At 45.5% G+C, this 23192-nt stretch overlaps 1 protein-coding gene across 3 annotated transcripts in view; it reads left to right on the top strand.

The window, feature by feature from the left end:
- Nucleotides 1-23192, top strand: part of Prdm2 (PR/SET domain 2) — a 101876-nt gene that overhangs the window by 20757 nt on the left and 57927 nt on the right. For 2 of the 3 annotated variants that reach the window (XM_023722432.1, XM_023722433.1), the window contains exons 4-5: nucleotides 7489-7641; nucleotides 14160-14286. In XM_023722432.1, coding sequence (XP_023578200.1) covers nucleotides 7489-7641; nucleotides 14160-14286 — 280 coding nt within the window. Of the gene's footprint in view, nucleotides 1-7488; nucleotides 7642-14159; nucleotides 14287-23192 lie in introns of those variants that run through there. The other variant, XM_023722434.1, reaches the window with a different exon arrangement.

Genomic DNA, 23192 nt, shown 5'->3' with positions numbered 1-23192 from the left:
AGCTTTTTTGGTTTTCTTTTAGTGTATTTGGTACAGGGTCTCACTATGCAGCTTGGACTCGTAGTGACCCTCCTGTTTTCAGCCTTCCCAGGGCTGGGATTTTAGGCATACGCAACCACACCTTGACCTGGGGGTGGGGCTGGTGCTGCCTGTGATGTGGGGGATCGAACCCGGTTCTTGTGCTTGCCTAAGCAGGTGCTTAGTCTGCTGAGCTATCTCGCCGGGCCTGTAGTTCTGCGACTTATATGAGGTGTGATCCAAACATGGCAAAGGTTTAAGTTTGGGTGTCTTTAGTTGCACTGCTGTGGCTGCCTCATGTCCTGAATCAGTGCTAGTGCTTACCTTTTATAGTCGTTTTGACTTTGAGGAACAGCCAGAAGTTGCACGAGGCCAGATCCGCTCAATAAGGCGGGTGGAGACTTACTGTAATATTCTTACAAACCTGCCTTTCCATGCATGGCCCTTGGCAGCAGCATTCACTGTATTTTCTATCACACCTTGTTAAAACTGTCGTGAAATCAGAGCTGCTTCAGAAGGTGGCAAGAATCATAGGATAAGCGTGTTTGAAGCAAGGGCGAATATTTGAGGGGGGTTAATGCCAATGTGTCTTTTGCTATAATACATTTTTTAAAAATTTAAAACTTTATTGCGTATTTTGATCATACCTCATAAAGGTCTGTTTGGTGGACAGTTATGAAGCTGAGAGGTGCCGGACCAAGGAGTGACATCTGGTGAGGGGCTTTTTGCTGCGTCGCAGCATGGCAGAGGCATCACAGCGGGGAGAGAACAGGAGACGGAGCTCTGCTCCTCAAGCCTTTTGTAATCCACATTCATCATTCATCAGGGTGCAACCCCGAACACCAAGGCACCTTCTCGGCCCACCTCTCACCACTACTGTGTTGGGGTATAATTTCCCACTCTTGCATCTTGGGAAACACGTTCAAGCCATAACTGTTCACCTGTGTGCCGCTAGCCCTACACACGCACACACGCATGCACACATGCATACACACACACATGCATGGCCATTCCTGCACATCACCTAGCCCCAGAGTGGGGCATGTGTTGCGGTTGTTGAACCTGCATCGACAGGTTAATGTCGCTCTAAGAGTTCACTGAAGAACTCTGTTAGGGCTCATTCTTGGCATTCTGCATTCTATCTAGTCTTTTCTAAAATGTAAACATGTACATGCTCATTACAAAATGATATAAACAATCTGTTATAGTTCATGTCTAGTTGTCCCCCCAAGCCCTCATGCAGTCATTGGGGCGGGCTTTAGAGTTTGTTATTAATTCATAATCCAACGCTGAGATTATACGTGTGAGTGCTACAGACATGGATAAGCGGGATGCAACGTAGGGGTGGAGAGAGGCTTGCTCTCTGCTGTTGCTCCTCCCTTTTTGCTGTTGCTCTTTGCTGTTTTCGGCCACCATAAACGGCTACCCTCTGCCATGTGCTACTCTGCCTTGAAGTCAGCAGAGTATGGACGGAAACCTACACAAACTCTGAGCTAAATAAACATTTCCTTCCTTAATTCTGAGTGTCAGGTATTTTGTCCCAGCAATGAGAGAAAACTAACTGAGACACAATCCAAAAAATATGAACAAGAAGGTAAAAACCATTTAAACTCCTCGCACCCAAGTGTGACCATTGTAAATGTTCTTTTGCTTTGCTTGTATACCTCTGCTTTTCTTAACTCTCACACATACTGGTACCCGTACCAATACTGTATTTAGAAATTGCACTTGAGATTGAATAGTACTTGTAGTTTTGGAATATACTTTTTCCTTTCAATATATTGTGGATGTATCCATGACAACTACTTAATTTGCATTGTTATTTATTATAGCTGCCCAGAATTTCACTGTATACAATTTATGATTTGCTTACTCAGGGCCTTTGTGGGACACTTACATAGTTTTAACATTTTTATGATTATAAACAGTTCTTCAAAGTATAGATCCTACTGTCTATCCATATGTACTGACTGGTCTGATTATCTCCTTCAGATAAATTTCTGGAAGTATAAATGTTACATAAAAAAGTTGTGTACACTTTAACCTTTGACAAATTTTGCCAAACAGCTCTCCAGAAGGATCATACTAACTCATATAACCACCAAGAGTATCTGTTCCTTCCCAGCTTTTAAGAACCAGTATTTTACCTGTTTAAAAATTCCCTCTTTTTTGATGAAAACGGACTATTCACTCTTATTTCATTCAGACAACAGGTTCTAGTCAGGAGAGAAGTAGACTTACCAAATTAAGTGATAGACAAGTAGTCTGTGCATCATGGGAAGACTTTAATTTTTGAAAGATGTAAAAACTTTTATTAGCACTTTTAGGATTAAATATTAACAAGTGAGTTTTACAGTCCTCACTATGAGTTCTTCTAATTTCAATAATATGTAAGTTAAACTTGTAGTCAAGAAAGCATAAAGCCAGCTGAGTGTGCAGAGCCCAGCTGTCCAGTTCCTGACCCTTGAACAGAGTAGTGCCATGACGAAGGTCCAGACCTCATGCGAGTCCAGCCCAGTGCGTACTGTTTACAGCCCTGGAGCTGAGAAGGGATTTTGTATGTTTTAAGTGACTAAAAAATGCCTTGTGGCCCATGAAAAGTGCAAGAAGTACAAATTTCAGTTCATGGGTGGTTTTATTGGAACACAGCTAAGTTTATTTGTTTATGTAGCTTTTCGGGCCGCATCGGCCCCATAATGGCAGAGTTGAGCCGTGGCAGTAGAGACTGCGTGGTCTATAAAACTAAAAATATTTTGTGTACCTGGTCTGGTTGGGGGAGGAAGAGAAGCAACAGGAAGGAAGGTGGTGTCTGCTGCCTCAGCTTCACTAAGTGCTTAGTTTAAAGCAGTACTGCAGAATTCGCTAGTACTGGAAGCGGAAAGGGCGTGGAACAGCAGAGCCAGCCGTATTCTTCTCTTAGCAACTGCAAGACAGATGTGGACATTGTGCAGGGAATTACGTGATCTTCCCAAACAAGTTAACTTGTACCCAAAGTACTATTTTTCTCTGGTTAAAAAAAAAAAAAAAAAAAAATTGAGTTTATTCATTCACTCACTTAATGCCTGTGTGTTAAGCTTTTACCATGTGCCTAGCCCTGTCTTTTTGCTGTTTTTTTTTTTTGTTTGTTTGTTTGTTTGTGTTTGTGCATTGTTTTTCTTTTTTTGAGACAGGTTCTTCTTTTCAAGCTCAGGCTGGTCTTGAACTCACTAGGTGCCCCAGGCTGGCCTCCAATGCCCAACAGTCCTCCTGCGCCAGCATCCCACGTGCTGGGACTACAATCAAGTGCACCATGCCCAACAACAAAGAAATAAGTCTGTTACTGGCTGTGATGAATCAGTTATGAACACCACTGTACTCACAGCAGTCCCAGGCCTGTCTTAAGTCCTGGAGCCCCAAGCTCAGCCTATAACGTCTGTGGTGTTATAAACTACTGCAGATGCCTTCATTCTGTGTGTGTGGAATAGAGGACTGCTAGACGTGACCTGAATCTTTCTGCAGATGAGAAGTCTGGGTTTCCAGTGGCTTGCTTGGTGTCTTGAGGTGGTTGGTCGGTGCTGGAGTCATGGCAGGAGCCAGCTTCTCAGTTGCCTACCTGGTGCTCTTTCCCTTGGCAAAGACCAGAGACTCTCCAGCTTTATTGTCTCATGGACCTGTCTGTCTTGGGGCTTTCCATCACTGTGACAGAATACCCAACACAGGCCATCTAGGCAGTGAAAAGCATTTACTGTGGGTACTGTTCTAAGATTCACATCCAAGACTTGAGTGTCCATCTGCAGGACTTGGGCCTCTGGTGATGACAACGTGTCATGATGGCAGCATGTGTAGGAGGAGAACGGTCACATTCAGGATAAGCCGGGTTCCAAGCGGTCCTAGAGGGCCAAACCCCAGTGTTCTAAGGACATCCTGCTAGAGCCCAGCTCTTAAAGGTCCACCCAGAGGACCAAGGCTTTCCGTACAGGTCTTTGAGGAAACTCACCTAAGCTGCAGCAGCACTCCTGAAAGCCCCGTTGGAAGTGTGCAAATGCACACCTAGGCAGACGTGCTTGTGTGTTATTTCTAGATGTGTATGGATTCTTAAACATGCATGCTACCATAGCTGGAATTTCTGATTTAAGGCTAGCCCAGCAGATGTCGTTGAGGGCCTGCTGTGAGCCAGCCAGCTTTTCTTACCAAGCATCACAGTTGGGAGCTTGTCCGGGACGGCTGTGTAGCGGGTCTGAAGCCTGCAGAGTCACTTCAGAGAGGGTTTGGTGAGCTCTCACTAGACGAGATAGTGGGCTGGGCTTTGAGGTTCTGAGGGGCCGAGGTACTTACCTTTTAAGTTAATATTTTAGAGTCACCTGTATAATAGATGGTATGTTGGAAAATGACCCCTGACAGATGGACTTGTGGTAAAGTGGGTGCCCACTGCTGTGAACATCTTACTGCAGATGTCTGAATTCATTGCCCAGTTATATTGCTAGAATAAATTGCCACAAGTGTACATGCTAGAGTGTATTTATATATTAAAGTTTTGGCAGATACTGCTAAGCACCGTACTATAGGATTACACCAGTTAATTCTTTGTCAGTACTTAAGGAAATGTCACATATCTCTCTATTTGTTTTCTTTAAGAAACCCAAATTTTGTGTGTGTGTGTGTGTGTGTGTGTGTGTGTGGTTGTTTTTTTTTTTTTTTTTTTTTTTTTTTTACCAATTTAATAGGTAAAACTTCCAATTTGAAATTACTTGTGAGGGCTGGGGAGATGGCTCAGCCATTTAAGTACCTACCTGGCAAGTGCAGGTACCCAGGTTTGATCTCCAGTACTGGATGCTGTGCCGGCCCCAGAACTCCAGGTGTGCTGTACCGGCCACAGAAACCAGGCATGGTGGTACACACCTGTAATCTCAGCATTAGGAACGCTGAGACAGGAGGATCGCTACCAATCTGAACTGCATAGCAAGACCACGTACCAAATAATTAATTAGAAAAATAAATTATTTGTGATTGTTGAGTTTTTCAAATGAGCTTTTAGCTCTGTGTGTTCCTTTGTGAATGACCTATTTGCTTATTTTTAAAATTTGAAGTGATTATCATTTTGGCTTTGTACACCTGTGGGGTGACTTAGAAGGTGCCTTAGTTCCTTTTGCAAAACCATGAGCTATACTTAAGAATTCACACGAGTGAAACACTTTGCTTTTGTGGGATGTCTTGTTGACTGGATGGCCAGAAATGCTGCAGAGCTTGTATTGTTGTAAGGCGGGTGGATGGTCTAGCTGCCACTTCCATGCTGGGTTTTCCTGGCAGCTCTCTCTGTGGTCCTGCTGACCTCTGTTGCCAGGCTAGTATGTGAGAGGGGATTGCATGGAACCCCAGCGTCCACTGAGATGCATCAAAACCACACTTCTTCTGTGAGCCTGGTGCAGTTTGTATTAGGGGCAAGGGAAATAATGCCTGCGTTAATTCAGTAAGCCATAGCCAGCATGGACTGGCAAGATTCAAAGGCCATGTTATCTATTTTTCCTTATTTTAATGTGTTGACAAGTATGACAACAATATCTCATAAACATTTTAACTTAAAACTGCTTTTGTCATTTTTGGTGTGTTATGTTTAACTTGAAGTTTTATTATGGTTGTCTCTTCATACCATACCCCTGGGGAGGTACCAGGAGAAGAGTGTGTGTGTGTGTGTGTGTGTGTGTGTGTGTGTGTGTGTGTGTTTTGAGTATGGTGTGGGTTTATGGAAGAACCCGAGGGCAAATGTGAGAGCAAGGTGTGAAGGAGTCTAGCGCAGCCAGCGTGGCTAACCTTAGAACGGTGTGGGTAGCTGTTTAGTAAATGAGCACTCTTAGCCAAACCTCAGAGGGGATACTTCCCTGACAATGAAAGCGCTCAGATGAGTGCTTATGGTGATTACATGAAGGAGCCGCGGAGCACCTCTGGTGTGGTCCCTGTCACACAGTAAGTGCTCCTTAGGTGACGGTGCTTAAACACGCGTGTATTGATACTCTTTCTTTTATTCTGTAATTCTTTGTACCTGGCCGACTGTATGCCAGACCTGGTTGAGATACTGAAAGCACTACAGTGAGTGGAGGAGCCAGTACTTGATGAGGGTGAGTCACTGAACAGAGTAGAAGGCATCCGAGCTCTGAGCGCCGGCAGCGCTGGCAGTGCTGATGGGCACAGAAGGGTCTGCAGCTTCGCTGAGTACGGGCAGGAAAGGCACTGATGAACAGGGCATGTGTCGTCCTGGGTTGAGCTCGTCTTTACTCCAGTTAATTAGGTGACTTTGGAAGGAAACTTACTTCACTTTGGGCCCTGGAATCGCATATGTTGAAAGGAGAAATATTACTAAATGCAACTTCACAGAGTTAAGCGAAGCCATATATAAAGCATGGAGCATTCTGTCAACAGTCATCTGCCTGGGGGAAAGTGTTGTTAGAGCCCAGGAGGAGGTGGGTTCTGAGACCCAGGCAGCCCGGAGAGCAGCGTCCTTGCTGCCATGGGGAGCTGGAGCTTTGCTCCAGGTAGAAAGGGTCAGCGTGAGGGTGAGCGTGAGGATGAGGGACATGAGGGTGAGGGATGTGAGGGTGAGGAACATGCGCAGAAAGGGAGAGAAGGCAGGAGTGCTGATGCTGATGGCCGTGGCTGTGGGCAAGGAGACAGAGCAGCCAGGTTCTTTCCCCAAAATAAAGTCAGCGACATGCTTCTTCTGTTCGCCATGTCTGTAGTAGTTCTGTTTCAGTGCCTACTTGGGTGTTAGCAGCCCAGTTCTAGGGGATATGACATGTATGTACATAAAACTTAGAGTTAAAAATGGAGCAGTGAGAAAGAAATGCTGCCAGAGGCAGGTCGGGGAAGGCCTAAGCAGGGATGGTGAGTGAGGCTTCCTGCAGAAGGCGACTGGAAGGGATTCGCACAGAAGGGCCAGGTTTCTGATCTTTTCCTGGAGGTCACTGAGACTGTCACGGTGGGTCCCTCCTCACCTCCGTCCTGGTGGATCCTCTGGGTGGAGCAGGCATAAGATGAGCCGGGTTTGTGGAAGCATCAGGTCCTGTCACTCATGTGGCTGGTTCAGTCTCTGTCACCTACTGAGGGTCCAGCCAGCTCAGCTGGATGAGGCACCCCAAAAGCTCAAAGGCTTTGGGTGCTGCCCAGCTGCTTCATGCTCCATGTACTGCTCTGTTACGCTTCTGGTCACAAGTTGTCACCTGTTCTTATGCACATATTTGTATATATTTGGAGATCAACAAATGTAGTTTGTATGTTCAGAGTGAAAACAAGCCCAATTTTTAAAAAATAATGGGAATTACACAGATTTGAGTTTCCGTTTTCACCTTGTATTTTTCTTTCCTCTGTTACTTTAGCTCTCTGAAATGTGTCATTATAGAATACTAATATACAATAAAAGAATTTTTTGTTTTAAAGTTGAAAACATTTTCAATACTATTGCTTAAACACAGGCTGTTGTCCTTTTCTCCTGTCCCCCAGGTGTATTACCCGACTTTGGGATGGATGTGCATCGACGCCACTGATCCCGAGAAGGGGAACTGGCTGCGCTATGTGAACTGGGCTTGCTCAGGAGAAGAGCAAAACTTATTTCCCTTGGAAATCAACAGAGCCATTTACTATAAAACATTAAAGGTAACCACAGTGGTGGAGTTGGGCTACCGCTGCTAGCTGCCCTGGGTGCGCCTTCTAAATGTGCTCCCTCCTTGTGGCTGACCGTGACTACTTCTCAAACCTTGGATGGGTTGTAGTTGAAATGGTTCATCCACACGCTCAATGTTCGGGTTTAAATATATGCTTGGTGCTGCTTTGCACGTCAGGGAGCTAAAGTACGAAGCTCGTGGTGACTAATTATACACTGCATCTTTCTAGATACCATTGATTAAGCGTGTGGCAGCTGGTCCCCTCTTTTGAAGGTGCAGATGCATTGGGAACTGTCTGACTGGCAGCTTTATCCCCTCTAAGGAGCTATCAGTAGTTATGGTAGTGCTGTGCTAACTGAAAACCCATTCACAGTCTTCAATGGAAATGAAGCCATGGATCAGCCTTTCCTTCCCTTCAATTTTATTGAGAATAGAAACAGAACATGTGTCCTTTTCTCTGGAGACATTAATTGCTGACATGCAAAGAAGAGGAAGGCTGTGTTTGGGGTGCTCAGGAGGCACCTAGCGGGCCAGGAAATGACTATGGGGAACTTCTGGGGGTTGCTGGGTTCCAGCAGTAGGCAAGCCTGCATTTCGCTTCTTGTCTTGTCAGTCGTGTTCTCCAGGAAGACAGCTCTGCGCAATGACTGGAAATTGCCACAGGTGGCATCTTGAGGCTGTAAAGATAGGTTACTTCTTCAGAATAGATACCTTTGCTAGAAGCGTAACAAGGCAAATGCATGTTTATTTACTTCCATTATATAGGTCATAGACTGGGGGACCCAAGTAATGGGGAGACAGTAATCTCTGTCGTGTTGAAAACTTTTGATGAGCACATGCAGAAGGTGGTGGCCAGCTTTGCAACTTGCTGAGTCCTGGCAGTGTGGTGGCACCAACCTTCAGGAGTTTAGCAGCATGTGGCTCTTTGATTTTCCTCTGTGGCATTTTTCCCTGACATCATCATCACCCAGTTGTACTGTCACTTGTACCCATGTTTTGCTTCTAGTCCCTGGAGGAATTCTTTTTTTTTCTTTTGGCGATTCTTTTTCATTTATGCCTTCTGAAGCCTTGTTTCCCTTTGTTTTTTCTGTCAGATTATAGCAGTCTTACCAGTATTAATGTACAGCCTTATTACATTGGATTTGAAATTGGATTCAAAATGTGACTCAGGAATTCATTCTCTTTCTCAGAGCTGAAGTTCTCAGAGCTGAGGTGGAAAGACATGTGGTTGGTTTAGCGAGGTTGCATCCTGGTGTGGATGAAATAGCAGCCAGGGGATGAATATGAGACAGTTAAGGTAGTGAAGGAGCGATGGCCCAGGAGATACAGGCGCTGCTTCCACTTAAAGGCGAGTTCCTTTCTGACAGCACATTTGCAGGAACGTAGAGAAAGAAACAAGGTAGAGTGCTGGTGGGGAAAGTGAACGCTGAGGCCACACGCATTGGTTCAATCCTGCTCACTTTGTGACCCACAGTAAGTTGGGGTGGCTTCTTTAGCCCCGTGACCTTGGCAAGGCCTTTCTTTGGATTTCGGTAAGGTACAGGTGATTTGAATATTGACCTCAGAATTGCTGGAAGGAGCACGTAGGCATGTAGGGGCCTGAAGCGCTGAAGCACCTTGTCAGTGCTGATAAATGGCAGCTGTCCCTTTTGGTGTAGTCAGGAGTAGACACTCAGGAGCAGACTACTTGGTGACTGTTGGCTTTTAGATGCATGGCATGTGAAGTTCCTCCCTCTCTCTCTGTTTTCTCATCTATAGTGACAGAGGAAGTAGTACAAGTCGAGTGTCCCTCATCTGAAATGCCTGGCACCTGACATGTTTCAGATTGTAGATCTTGGCATATCTGCGTATATGTGACAAGGTATCTTGGGATGAGACCCAAGTCTACACATGAAATGTTCTTAAGTTCCATATACACCTTATCCATGTGGCCAGAAGGTAATTTTAAGCAGTAGTTCTAGTGTACCTGACTTTTGAGTGTGAGCTGTCGCAGGAGTTCCTCATGTCAACACTCTAATTTCAGATTTTGTAGCATTTCCCCTTTTGATAGTTGGATTCTGTATACTGAGCTTCTAAAGCCAACTCATACTGTTGTTAATATTAAGCAAGCCAGTATGTAGTAGATTACCTCCAAGCATGAGATAGCTGTACTATTATTTTTACCTATATTTGTTCCAAATAACGGTTTTGATATTTGCAGGCCTCTCCGAATGCTGACCTTTGATATTTGCTTAAATATGCATGAGGCCTTTTAGATTCCTTACTGGTGAACCCCTAACTCTATTCTTTTGGAGTAAGCGTTCTGTGGAGTGGATTTTGTAAATGATTACATGTGATGTTGTTGGGGCTCTGTAGCGCTCTCTCAAGTTACTCTGCTCAGGCAGTTGGGAAATTTTAACATTAGATTTGTTTGCACTATGATTAAAAAGTATTTTAAATTCCCAAAAGTTAACCGTAAAGCTTGTCAAGCCGTTCCTTCACCTGTTTATTAGTTTGACAGATATTTACTGAGTGTACCAATATGTAAATAGGACAGACCAGGCTTCCAGCCTCATGGAACTTACACTTACTGGGAAGGAGGCGTATAACCAGCAAGTAAGTAGGTTAACAGAATTATCTCAGAGAACAGGTGAGTGCTTTGAAGACAGAACAGTGCTATAGAGAGTGCTCAGGTGGGAGGAGGGCTGCCGAGAAAAGTTGTGTTGATTTCCGCCCCCATGTAGGAAGGAGCCAGCCATGCAAAGATTGGGGGAAGGCCAGTGTAAGAGGAGGCCCGCGAGGAGCGAGAGCCTGGGAGCTGACCTGCCCTGGTACACGCAGCCTCCTAGGTGCACACGGAGCTATAGGGAGGACAGAGTGCTTGGAGTGCTAGAGGCTGTCTCAACCCACAGGAAAGTTGGAAGGATTTTAAATCTTGTTTTTATTTTTTTCTTTGACATTAAAATACAGTACAGTCACACAGAAGTACAGGTAGTTTCCCATAGTATACTACTATGGGTGGTGGCCCAGTAGGGACATGTTGACTAGTGACCTTGTAACCAACTTAGTTTTTACATGTGTACGCTGAAGATAGTTGATAGTGACAGAATTGCCTAATGACACATTTTTCAGGATATAGCTCATCCTTAAGAAACTCATGATTTAGTCTTGGCTTTTTCAAAGCATGGCTTTGTACTTCCTGTGCTCAATAACATGGCTTTTCTTTCTTCCAAAATTTGACGCAGGAAATCTTTAAAATGTAAAGGTGTGCAAAAGGAACATCAGTGCAGGGCAGAGGAAAGTAATTGGTGATGTAAGCAAATAAGGAGATCTTACCTGCGCAGTTGTTAAGTAACTTTGGAAAACGTGTAATGCCACAGTGAAATCACATCTGAGTTTCCAACAACTTTGAAAGCTATTCGGTAGGGAACTAGTCAGATGACGTAGCACTTGGCCAACCCATTAGGCTTCACAGAATTTGACAGTCTTACAAGCAGATGCTGGGCTATTGCTCTAGTGTTGTTTGCAGCAACAGAAGAGTAACTTGGGGCACAAGTGCCTTAGTCCAGCAGAGTTCATGCCAATGGTGAACTCACCAAGTTGCTGGTGCCCTGAGTACTTAGCTCATGCCCACGGTGGAGAAAACATGGAAATGTGCTCTTAGTCTTGGAAATTTCCAGAAAATGTCTGGTGGTCACTTCCAGCCAGTGTTCAGCTTGTGCTATTTGGGTAAGGAATGTGTTGAAAATACATTTGTCTTTATTCCTTCCTGTATTTTTACTTTGGTTTATTTTACTTTTATTTTGAGACAGGATCTCACTTAGTTGCTCAGCCTGGGCTTAAATTTGTGATCCTCCTGTCTCAATCTCCCAGATGCTCAGATTACAAATGACCACCAGCATGCTTGGCTTGGCTTGGTTGGTTGGTTATTTATTTACTTACTTATTTTAGGAGTTTACATATAGAGCCCTAATTTAGACTAGTTTTCTGAAACATTTTTTTTGATAATATAATTTCAGAAATAGAAAAAAGAACTGGCATTTCAATAATTTTGAAGCAGTTTGTTTTTGAAGAGTAAACAAAGCAGCTTAGGTTATCAGAGAACTGAAAGGCAGGTACAATAGCTGTTTTAGCTCATTAATACTTATTTTGTGAGCTTAGGGCCTTCACACTAATCCTAGCCCTGTGATCATAGTCCTTTTTATTTTTTCATTTTTATCTTGAGACAAGGTCTCACTGCCGTAAGTTGCTGAGTTACCCAGGCTGGGCTTGAACTTGCAATCCTCCTGCCTCAGCCTCTCACACTGTTGGGATTACAGGAGTGTGCCATCAGGCCCAGCTAAAATTTTATTTATTAAGTTTTTATGTGTAGGTTTTTTTTTTTTTTTTAATACTTTATGTTTTGTATTTAGGACAGGGTCTACAGGGTCTCACTGTGTAGATCAGACTCCTAGTGATCCTTCTGTTTATAGCCTCCCAAGGGCTGGGATTGCAGGCATGCCCCCACACCTAGTCTCAATCACTGTCTCAGCACGCCTGGGGGGGCCAGCAGGGCAGGCCCGTGGATTGAACTCCACGCTCCTTCGTCTGCCTAAACAGGCGCTTTAATTCACTGAGCTATTTAGCCCACATACCTATAGATTTAATAAAACATTGATTCAAAGATAATAATATGACACATTTGATCCATTCTTGGAGAAACCATTAACTTTATTTGTAAAGTTCTTTAAAGAATTTATCTTGTTTCAGAATTTGAACAATATTACCAGAATTCTGTGGAGAATGATGCAATGTTTCCTTTTAACTGCACAGTTTGCAGCCTATGTGCCTTCCCAGTAAGCTTAAGGACCTGGGTTCAATCCCCAGTACCATATGCGGTGCTGGCGCCCTGCTGGCCACAGAAGCCCAGTGTGATGGTGTACACTCCCAGGCTGGGGAGGCTGAGACAGGAAGGTCACTAGCAGTCCAAGCTGTGTAGTGAGATCCTGTAGCAAATAAGATTTTTAAAAAATTTAAAAAGGTGTGTTGAAGTGAGGAATGATCTTTGTTTCTAAACTGATCTTAAGTGGTAATTTATCTCCTGTTCAAAAAAAAAAAAAAAAAAGACAAAACTCAGGATTATTCTGGTATATAATCATAGTGCAGTGATCAAAGTGAGGAAGCTAGCACTGATACTTTTCACAGGCTAAGAATACTGCTGTAAGTCTGTTGTATGTCTTACCCGTCTTCTTGGCTTAGCCTTGCCTTAGTCTTGGACAACCTATTTTATAGCATGTCTCTTAGGTTGAAGTTCTCGTAGGTTTCATTGTGGTTACATTCCATGTGTGCCTGGTGGGCAGAAGTCTCCCAGGGCTGATGCGTGTTCTCTGCATCCCATCAAGGGACACATGGATGTGCATTTGTCTCATTACCAAGACGTTTTTCCCCTTGTGCTTGGTATGTTGGGGGAGATTTTGAGACAATACATTTTCTTACTCCTCAGACTTTCACCTCTTGGGTTTATCATCCATTAGTGAATCTTCCCTGAGTCACACACTTAATAGATTGTCAGGTGCTGTTTTTCTGGTACCTTCATTTCTTTTCACTTACTGAGCTGTATCTACTTCAAGGAAGAAATTGCCCCTTGTCATTTATTCATTCATGTCAATAAGACTCGTCATTCTTACTTTATTCGGTGCATTTGGATGATATCTTGCAGTCATACTCTTGAAACTTTCTGAACAGGTGAGAAGCCAGGAAGCGTGTTCCCGCTTGTTTAGGGTTCAGTCTGCCACGCAGCGTGTTTTGTTTTTCAGAATCTTGTAGGTGTAATGGGTATGTTGGGGGAGTGTCTGCAAGGCTCCCACTCACACCTGACTTGTTAAGGACTTGATGTTTGGGCAGGCATTTTCAGGTATGTCCTTCTCATTTAAAAAGCTGTAATGTAAAATCTTGATGTCTTTGTTCCCAGCAGCTTGATAGCACTGCATAAGTGATGTGATGCTCTGTCCGGAGCTGCTTCCTGTTAGCATTTCTGCAGTATAAATAGCGATGTCTGGATAATTGTGCTTAACTGGCGCTTGGAATCAGAAACGTGCGTTGCCACTGCTGTTAGCATGCTGTCTGTTTAACTGTGCTTTGGATTTTTAGCCACTCGAATGTCGTGGGCAACTTGGTTCGATGTTACATTTTCTCTTCTGTGTGGGTGACTTGAGGCTTGGAGCAGTACGATCTGGAAGCACCTGCGGGTTAGATCAGCTCTGCCACTCCTGGCTCCTGTGTGTGCTGCACGCCGCCTCTCCCCCGTGCGCGGTCGCGAGCCCCTCCTCCTAGCGCAGCCTCCCGCTGGCGCGCTCCCGCGAGCTCCTCCCCGCGGCGGAGCCTCTGGGCGCCGGACCCTGAGCTCCTCCTCTCCGCGTAGCCGCCGCTGCGCGGCGCCCGCCCGACAGCTGTTTGCCTTCGGTGCCCCGCTCCCGCCTGCCTTGCCCTCGTCCCGCCCCCCAACAACCGTCGCTCTGATTGGCCGGGCGCTTGTCTCTTCTCTCCCCGCAGCCAATCGCGCCGGGCGAGGAGCTCCTGGTCTGGTACAATGGGGAAGACAACCCCGAGATAGCAGCTGCGATTGAGGAAGAGCGAGCCAGCGCCCGGAACAAGCGGAGCTCGCCCAAGAGCCGGAAAGGTAGGAGCCGCCGGCCGGCGGACGCCCGCGCCGGATCCATCCTGCGCCGCGTCCGGCCCGCCCGCCACCCAGTCGCCACCAGCCGGGTCCCGGGCCGGGCGCGGCGCCCGCAGCGTCTCGGTGACCTTTTCCGGACTCGGCCTCCCGGCCCGCGATCGGCGCGATCCCCGCCCGGCCCGCTGCTGAATCACGGCGCCCGCCGCGCTCGGGCTGTTAGCGAACTTGCGACGGGGCGCGGGCGCGGCGGAAAGTGCCGGGCAGGCCCGGTGCGGGTCAGCCCCGCGGCGTCGGAGTCGGGCCGCGCCGCGCTCGGCCTCCGCCTTCCGGTCCTCGGTCGGTGTGACAGCCGCCCAGCTTCTCGGGCCCGCCGCGCCGGACGGGGACGCGGGCGGGGCAGGAGGAGCGGGAGGCCGGGGCCGAGGGGAGAGCGGGCCGGGCGGCCGCGGGCGTGGGCGTCCCGAGGATGCTGCCGCGGCGGGAGGCAGGGGCTTGCTGCTGTCGGGCTGACCCAGTTCTCGTAGTTTATGATTTATGATGTTTTTGAACAAAAGGCACAAAAGTGTAGTCACACTTAGGAAGGGAGGGGATAATTTCTGGGCAGGAAAATAGTTTCGTTGGCTATATCATATTTCCAGCTGGCATGCTGATACGTAGTTGGAATTTTTTTTTTTTTTTTTTTTTTGTTAAGAATTTCAATGTGTATTTGGGAATTCTTACAGAACCCAGCTTCAGTATATATGAAGGTACGATATGGTAGCTTTTAAAAATTACTACACTTTGTTTGCCCATCTTGAGTTTTAAGTTTTTTTATTAATACAAATATTTTTAAATTTCGTAGTACATTTTAGGTCTTAAGTACATTTTTCCAGTCATCTGAACAAATGGGTCTACTCTTTACTCAGAATGTTGCAAAGTGTGTTGTGGAAGTCAGACTATAAATAAAATCATAAACTTGATTTGGAGAATTTTTAAAAACTATTTAAAATGTAGGCAGAGAGTCCGTTCTGATTGTTCAGTTATGTATTTGTTTTTCCCAGCATAATGAAAATAGAACTAACTCATCCCGGGGTCTCTTCATGACTGCACGTTCTCCTTGTTTATTGAAGGTGATCTAGTTGCTGTAGGTCGCTAAACTGCTTTCATTTTGAATCAGATGATCAGTCTGGAAAATTCCACGTCTTGTTTTAACCATTTCAAATCTGTGTTGGGATTTTCTCGATACTAAGCTTAGGGATTGTCTGCAAAATTACTGTAATTCAGTTTACACCTTTATTTAGTATGCAGTTTGTTTCTAAATAATGTCACTAGCCTTTCCAGCTAAGTCATAATTTGTAGGGTCTGGAGATTGGGCTCTATGGAGCCTTTGAATACAGTTAACTTATGTTTGTAGCGTAATAGCAGCCCTCCTTTAAGACTTGGCTCTTTCTGGCACCCTTCGGACTGGCACACTTAGAGTCTGTTTCATTATGCTTCTAAATTTTACTTAGTCCTTAGTTGTTCTACTCACTTAGTTGGATGTGGAGAAAAACCTGGAAAACCTTTTATTACTGATGACATGAACTTCTGTGTTTTTTACACATTATATGTTTATATTTCTGGTTTTTATATTGTTAATATTTCTTAACAGTTAACCCAGGAGTGTTTCTATCTACTCTGGGAAGCAGACAAATCACCTAATCAATCCTAGTTTTAAAAAAAATTTTTTCCAGTACTGACCATTGAACCCAGGGCCTCTGCACTGAGCTACATCCCGTTACTAAGTCAGTAATTCCCCCGCTGAGCTCAAACTTGTGATCCTTCTGCCTCAGCTTCTCAAGAGTGCTGGAATTAGCATACCTGCAGCACCACACCCAGCTTGATTTTAAGTTTTAATTAAAAGATTTGCAAGAAGCTCACAGTCAGCGTGCAGTTCACTTTGGACTTTCCTGGTAAAGAGCCTCTTTGCTCTCTGACCTGAAGTTAGGAGAGTTTAAGTAATGAGTTAAACTTTCCCTGAAAGCTAATTTATAGCTTGCAAAGACCCACAACGGAGAACTTTTTATTTAACTCACTTCTGTTTAGATAGAATGTGTGACCTCAGACATTTAAATAATGTGTCCAGGCAGTGATGTCAACGTAAATTTCACTCTGAGACAGTATTAACTTAATATTTCTGAAAGCCAGATGTGGGAGACGTACAGCTGACAGGTAGGTTGACATGGGCCTAACCTCACTTCACTTATTAACAACACGGAGGACTGAATTCTTCACACTTGGACCTCAGCTTCTGCGCGTGACAGTGGCTGTGCCTCCAGCTGTGCGTGCGTGTGGGGTCTTTCAGGACACACGACTCATTGCCGGCGCGTCAGAAGGCCTGCTGGGACAGTGAAGGATCCTGATGCCTTTACGTACAACACACCGACCCCTTTTCTAGTTCGCTCTCTTTCATATTAATGACATTAATGTGTAGGCCCGGGCACCTGCCAGGCACACCCCTACGTCATCCAGCTCCTCAGTCCGCAAGAAGGCTGCAGTAGCTCCTCTTGTGGCGCCTGCAGCCTGGCCTGGTGGGGGAGGCGGTGCATCGGTGTGTTGCCCTCGGTGCCTAGATGGTTGGCTGGCAGGTACTAAATAGGCCCTCAATAAGTGACTTGGCAAACAGACTCACAGCACAGCGTACAGAAGGCAAGGACGTAGTGCTGGGAGAACACAGTTCATACTGTGTCTGACTAAGGAGCATGCAGTTTTGCCACGGGTCACAGATGTCCGTGTGCCAGGAATTCAACTTGGATCCCCACCTTTGTACTCTGCTGGACTTCTTACTGTCTGCGCAGCCCCTGTAACATTGAATTTGCAAAGTTCCTTGGATAGAACAGGTTAAACTTCAGGTAAAGAGGGAGGACTTAGCTTTAAGTGTGTTGGGTTGTTTTAGTGTGAGCTACAGGCAAATTATAAAACAGCCTTAAAAAAGACATGTTTATAAGTTTTTGTCACCTTCATAAACTTTGTCCACTATTAGGACTGTGAAAAATGAGGGACTGAATTTGCTTATTAGCAGTAAACAGTGACCTGCACATTGGTGTTGGGGATGGAACCCAAGGCTTCTTGCTTGCTGGGCAAGTGTGCTGCCACTGAGCTATACTCCCAGCCCATCTAGTCCTTTTTAACGTAAAGAAATAATACCAGCTTTACACAAGTGGGCCGGGTGGAAGGAATGAGAAACATGGACGCTTCAGTGTGTACCGGGTGTGGGACTCTGGACAAGTCATCTTCCTGAGCTTAGCACCCCATGTCCCAAGGTGGGTGTTGGTGGTGGCGATGCCGGCTTGTGTGCTGCGTACCCTCGCCAGGTTGTCAGGAATCAGCAAGATAACGGGGGTGGAGGGAATGGGCTTTTTGAAGGGCATGGGCTCTCGGTCGCACTAAGTGCCACATCTGTTTCTGCTGCTGCTGAGCTTCTGAGCTCAGTAGCTTTAACCACTGTATGTTTCTATACACCAGCCTCTTCCTGCTTGTGCTCCCCACTCCAGAGCCTTAGTTCACCCTTCTGTGGCCAGCTTCTAACCTACTGACCCCGCTGTTCCAGCAAATTAGGAGGCAAGAATTATTTATAGCAGCAAGAAGTTTTATACCTGATAGCTTGATGGTGAAGAAGATAGAAGGTGCATGGCAAAACCAGTAATGACTTATAGAGAGTGTAACTCTTTAAGGTCACTTAATGGGTTCCCATAATCCTTTATAAAGGCCTTAAATAGTGCCTGAGAATAGCAATGTTTGTAAGTAAGGAACTTAGTCATCACAGAACATTACGATCAGTTTCAGAAGGAAATATTTCATTTTGTCTCTCCAGTTGGAATTGTGCAAATGAAAAAAATCTTTGGTGTTTTAATAACTCAAGTGTTTTGAAATTGCACATTCTTGAGCAGCTTTCTCCAAACCTGCTGAGTAACTGACACCTGTGGGGACACACAGTGAGTTTAGGGAGGTAAAAGCTCCATGAGTGAGAACTTGGGCTTCGGCAGTTTCTGAAGGAAAAGTGCTGGCCTGGTAGTGTGGTGGACAGCCAGGCCTGGAGCTGTCCAGAAGAGAGGAAAGGCACTGGGGGCTGGGCTGGGGCAGGGGGTAGGGTATCATTGTTTAGTAGGGCTGGTGGGATAGGGATGTCAGGAGCCTGGGGCTCTGCACAGACCTGAAGTGGTCTAATGTCCCTAGATCTCTGCCGAGTACCTGCTGAGTTTGCACTAGATGCTGTGCTGGGTCCCGGAGTTGTGGCGTACGACCCATGCGAGAGGCCTGGTTCTCGTTCAGTGTTACTCAACGGCTAGGAGACTGCAGGCCACAGATGAGCAAGAAATGCCTCATAGTGTATGGCTCAATTTCGGGGAATCCTGCCTTTCTGTGACATGTATGACACAAGTCACAGTGAAGGGCGCAGAGCTCTCAGAAGGGCCAGGTTGGCATTCTAGGAACATTTCTGCCTATATAGAGAGCCTGGTGTGTCTCTGGGAATTGTCAGACGCACAGTTCTAGTAATGGCCATATTGGTGCCTCTCGGCCAGGCCCCAGTATATGCAGCTGGGTTGTTGGGGCCATTTGGCTGGGGCCACATCAGGCACTTGACGTCTGTGCCATTGCCTCCAGGTGCGGATCACACCTGGGTGTTCTGGTTGGTGCGCTTTGGCCGGTGTCCGACTGGAGAGCAGGACTTGCTGCTCTAAGTCACAGGGGAGCCCCATGGAGGAGATCTTGAGGGAACTTGGGGAATGGAAAGGAGAGTGCTTGAGTTGTTCCTCAGAGGGACATGGGCAGTTGCAGGAAGCTGCTAGGCATCGGGTGGGGAGCAGATGCGGACAGGCGTCTCTGATGGTGATGTGGAGTCTCTGGGACAGAAGTGCACCCCCATGAACCTGTGCTGTTGGGATGCTACATCCCACCTCCCGTGGGAGACACTTCTTAAGGTTGGAGAACTTGTCTGCCATTGCCATGCCAGAGAGTCACAACTGAAAGCTGAATTCTCTGTGCCTTTTCCACTTGGACAGCCAGAGTCCAGTGCCCAACACTGGGTCTGCTGGAGCTAACGTCTTGAGAATGCAGAGAACAGACGCACTTCTGTGGAGTGCGCTCCTGGCCATCCCCAGCAGCCGCGGTCCTGCTCCAGGCTCTTTGGCCAACCCTGAGCGGCAGGCCTGGCTGTGGTGTCTGAGAATGATGGCAGAGGGGCCCTGCCAGGTTGTCTTGTGCCTGTGCATTTCCAGGGCCCTTGTCCCGAGTTGTTCGCAGGTGCAGAGTGTGGAGCAGATGGAGGACGTGGTGTCCTGGGCTTGCTCAGGGCTTTCAGGCTTGTCACATGCGGGCTGGGCCCTGTTTGGTTGGTCATGGCAGGGCCTGTCCCTGCATCACACGTGGTGCCCCAGTCTGGTAGCCACTTGCCAGCTCAGTTACTCTGCTGCTGTTGTGGTGAGCTGTTTGGAAAAAGAGATCAAATTGTTTTAACAGTGGGAGGGAGAGGTTGTTTTTTTGTTTGTGTTAATTTTACTTTTATTTATTTTTGCAATTTTTTGGTACCAGGGATCGAACTCGGGGCCTTGTGCTTGCCAGGCAGGTGCATATGCCACTGATCTATCTCCCTGCCCCCGCTTTACTTTTAATTCTGCTTCTGTCAGTGGCTACAGATTTTGCTTGAAAAGTTGGTCAGTACTTTTTTCTTGTTCCTTTGATTCTTAATCTATGTGACCTTGTTGTGGGGAAATTAATGTGGATTAAAATTAACATATTCCAGAACATTTTCCAGAATTTTCTATCTTTTAGTGAGTAAATTTACAAAATCACAGTATGTGCTGTGATGGAGAAATTCTTTCAAACATAACTGAGTGTACTAAGAAATATCCTGTAATCTGCCTATTCGGTGGTTTTTATTCTGGTCTCCTGTCCATTGTAACTTGAAAGGTAAGATTTGTGCGCTACCAAAAAAGGTTTATCTATGATTAAGTGTTCCATAACGTAACAAACGGGGCCCTTATAATAAATTCAAAACAGTTTAGTTGGATTTTTGAAAGTCCACCTGTAATTCAAAAAATAAAAAGAGCAAAGTTTCTTTTTTTCTTGCATAACCACGAATACCAGGTTCTTTTCTGAAATTACAATTTTAAATCATTTTTAAATCTCCTGTAGTATAGGGCTGGCGATAAAGCTCAGCCGACTAAGCACCTGCTTTGGCAAGTTCAGGGACCAGGGTTTGATCCTTAGCCCCACATGCCTCACCAGTGCTGGCCCCACCCCAGGGCGTGCTGAGCCAGCCACCAAAACCAGGCGTGGTGGCCCATGCCTATAATCCCAGCCCTGGGGAAGCCTGGAGACAGGAAGATCACTGCCAGTCCAAGCTGTATAGTGAGGCTCTGTATCAAATACATTAACAACAAACAACAAACAGCTTCAGTGTTTCCTTTGCCCGGGAATATCTCTCGTTTTTTTACTCAGATCTGGTACAATACGTGGACTTAATGCTTCTCTGAGCATTACAGAGAGGAAGGTGTAGTTTTGTATTGAAGCTTCTGCTGAAGAGCATGGGTTGGATAGACACCCCAGGAACACCACTTTGAAAGTTAAACATTAACACGCACGTCTTCCAGGGGAGTGTGAAGGGGAGAAGGAGAAGTCGCAGGTCCAGCTAGCCTGGTCTGGCGCTCTGGTGGCGTTTGGTTACTTGTTTATGTTTCACAGATCTACCATTTGGCTATTGATGTTAACAGTTTGGTTGGAAATGGTTTAGGGAAGCTGAGGGACACAGAGAAACCAAAACACTAATGTGGTTTCTTTAAGTGAAAAGATAAACACTTAAAACCAGGTGTTGTTTTTTTTAATAACTCGGATTAACCTTGTTTTACACATTATGTGAGTATTTGGCTGAATTCATGTACCAGATGCATTTTACCCAGACATGCTTCATGATTGGACGCATAGCTGCCTTCCCTTCTGTACGTGATAAATGACTTCTTTCTGCTCCTGGTCGCAGTGACGGCAGCTGCTCTGGTTTCTGGCCCGGTGCTTGGTGCTCCATGTACACCATGGGATCTTCCCACTTCTGAAAAAGTAGGGGTCGTTGTTCTGCATGGGAGAGGAGATGGAGTGTGTGCTCTGCCCACGTGAGCGAGGCGCTAGTGGTTCTGCCTAGCGTAAGTCCAGCTTAGATTGCTGCTGTTTCTGTGCAGTACAGTTCTACAGTAGATGTCTTTTTTGTTTTTAATCTTCCCTAATTAGACAGGCTGAATTTTGACTACTTAAGGCAGTGATTAACTCAAGTCTTTGTTACAGGAAAACTCAATTATGTTGAGAACTGATACCTGTAGTTACTTTTGCTTTGAGTGTTTTGGATTGAGTCAATGTACCATATTTCTTTACACACCCTAAATGAGCACTCCTTCAAAACATTATTTTTACTACTTGTGGCTTTTGTCTTTTTTTTTTTTTTTTTAAGTTATGTTTGTTGGTTTGGGCTTCTTGTGAATGTGTTCTCTTCGTTTTTGTATTATTTTGGCTTCAGCTTTGAAACTACACAAACAGTAGGATTTCCCCCCAAACACCACTGCGCTGTGCACAGCAGCGAGCCTGGGGAACTCGGGCTGTTCGTCTTGTCTTGTCCTGTTCTGTTGCTAAGTTCTGGGAGTGATCGTTTTAGCTTCCTCCCCTGTAGTGTTCTCTCATGAGAATGACGGGTTGCTCTGCTGATGAAACACAGATGGGTCATGATCATGGTGTGGGATTCTGATGAATTTAAAAACTGCTCCCAAGTGTGTGTCTGATTGTGTAGCAGTCAAGTCAAATCATACTGTTTTTCTTACTGTTTTAGGGTGTGACACAGAGATAGGCATTGGGGGCGTTTGTTTTGCCCGAGTGCCTATTTGGAGGGAACAGCTTTCCATGAACATGCGCCCCTTAAAAGGACGGGCTGTATGAGCTGTTTGAAGCAACACCTTAAGAAGTCTCGTTTGCTGATGCAGCTGTTCTGCATCTAGCTGCTTGACTCATTCCACTGGAAGAAGGCTGTCAGAAGATAGCAGGAGGGGAGAAGAGTTGTCCCAACCTGTTGTACGCACACTTGCGTTGTTTTCGTAATGAGCAGCTGAGTTTCTTTCTGTGTTTATCTCTCAATAAAGTCTCTAGAATTTTTTTGTGTGTATACATTTTAAAAAGTCAATTTTACTTTAACTCTGGAATGAAACATAATACATTTCTTTGTGCCTGAAACCTTTCCTGAAAGGTCTTTAGTTCCTTAAAGGTGCAGAAGATGGTTAACACCTTCTCAGACCTCAGACACACAGTAGTAGGCAGAGGACAAAGCTAGCTGAGGTGTCTGTGCTTTCATTTCTCAAACCTCTTAAAATATTTTTCTTTTTTCTCCACAAAAATTAGGTGGAAATAATTTTCCTTAAAAGATTAAAACTTGGTGCATATATTAAGAAAAAAAAGTCCTGAGGGATTATGAAGTAGGAGATAACATTCTCTGAATTCTGAGACATTAATTGTAGCTGTTTCCTGTTCTTGTGTCTGTGGTTATGATTCCAGGATTGCAAAATATTTTTTGATGGAAGTTTTAATCATTATCTGATAAGTGTGTAGTTACTTAAAATGCTACATGTTAAAAGTACATAACATTTAATATACAAAGAGTTAGCTCAGCAGATTAAAGCGCCTACAAGCAGGCGCGAGGTCCAGGGTTTGATCCCCAGGCCTGCCATGCCTGCTCTGCCCCTGGAGTGCACTGAGACATTGAGACTGCGCGTGGTGGCACACGCCTGTAATCCCAGCTCTTGGGAGGCTGTAAACAGGCAGATTACTATGAGTCTGATCTACTGGTGAGACCCTGAACATCCTATAGACCCTTCCCTAAAATACAAATACACACAGACACACACACAGAGTATTTGGAT

The sequence above is a fragment of the Octodon degus genome, unplaced genomic scaffold, assembly GCF_000260255.1.
Source record: "Octodon degus isolate 3935 unplaced genomic scaffold, OctDeg1.0 scaffold00092, whole genome shotgun sequence".
NCBI classification, from domain to species: domain Eukaryota; kingdom Metazoa; phylum Chordata; class Mammalia; order Rodentia; family Octodontidae; genus Octodon; species Octodon degus.
Note: the sequence above shows the minus strand (reverse complement) of the source record. Positions and strands in the feature narration are given on the sequence as shown.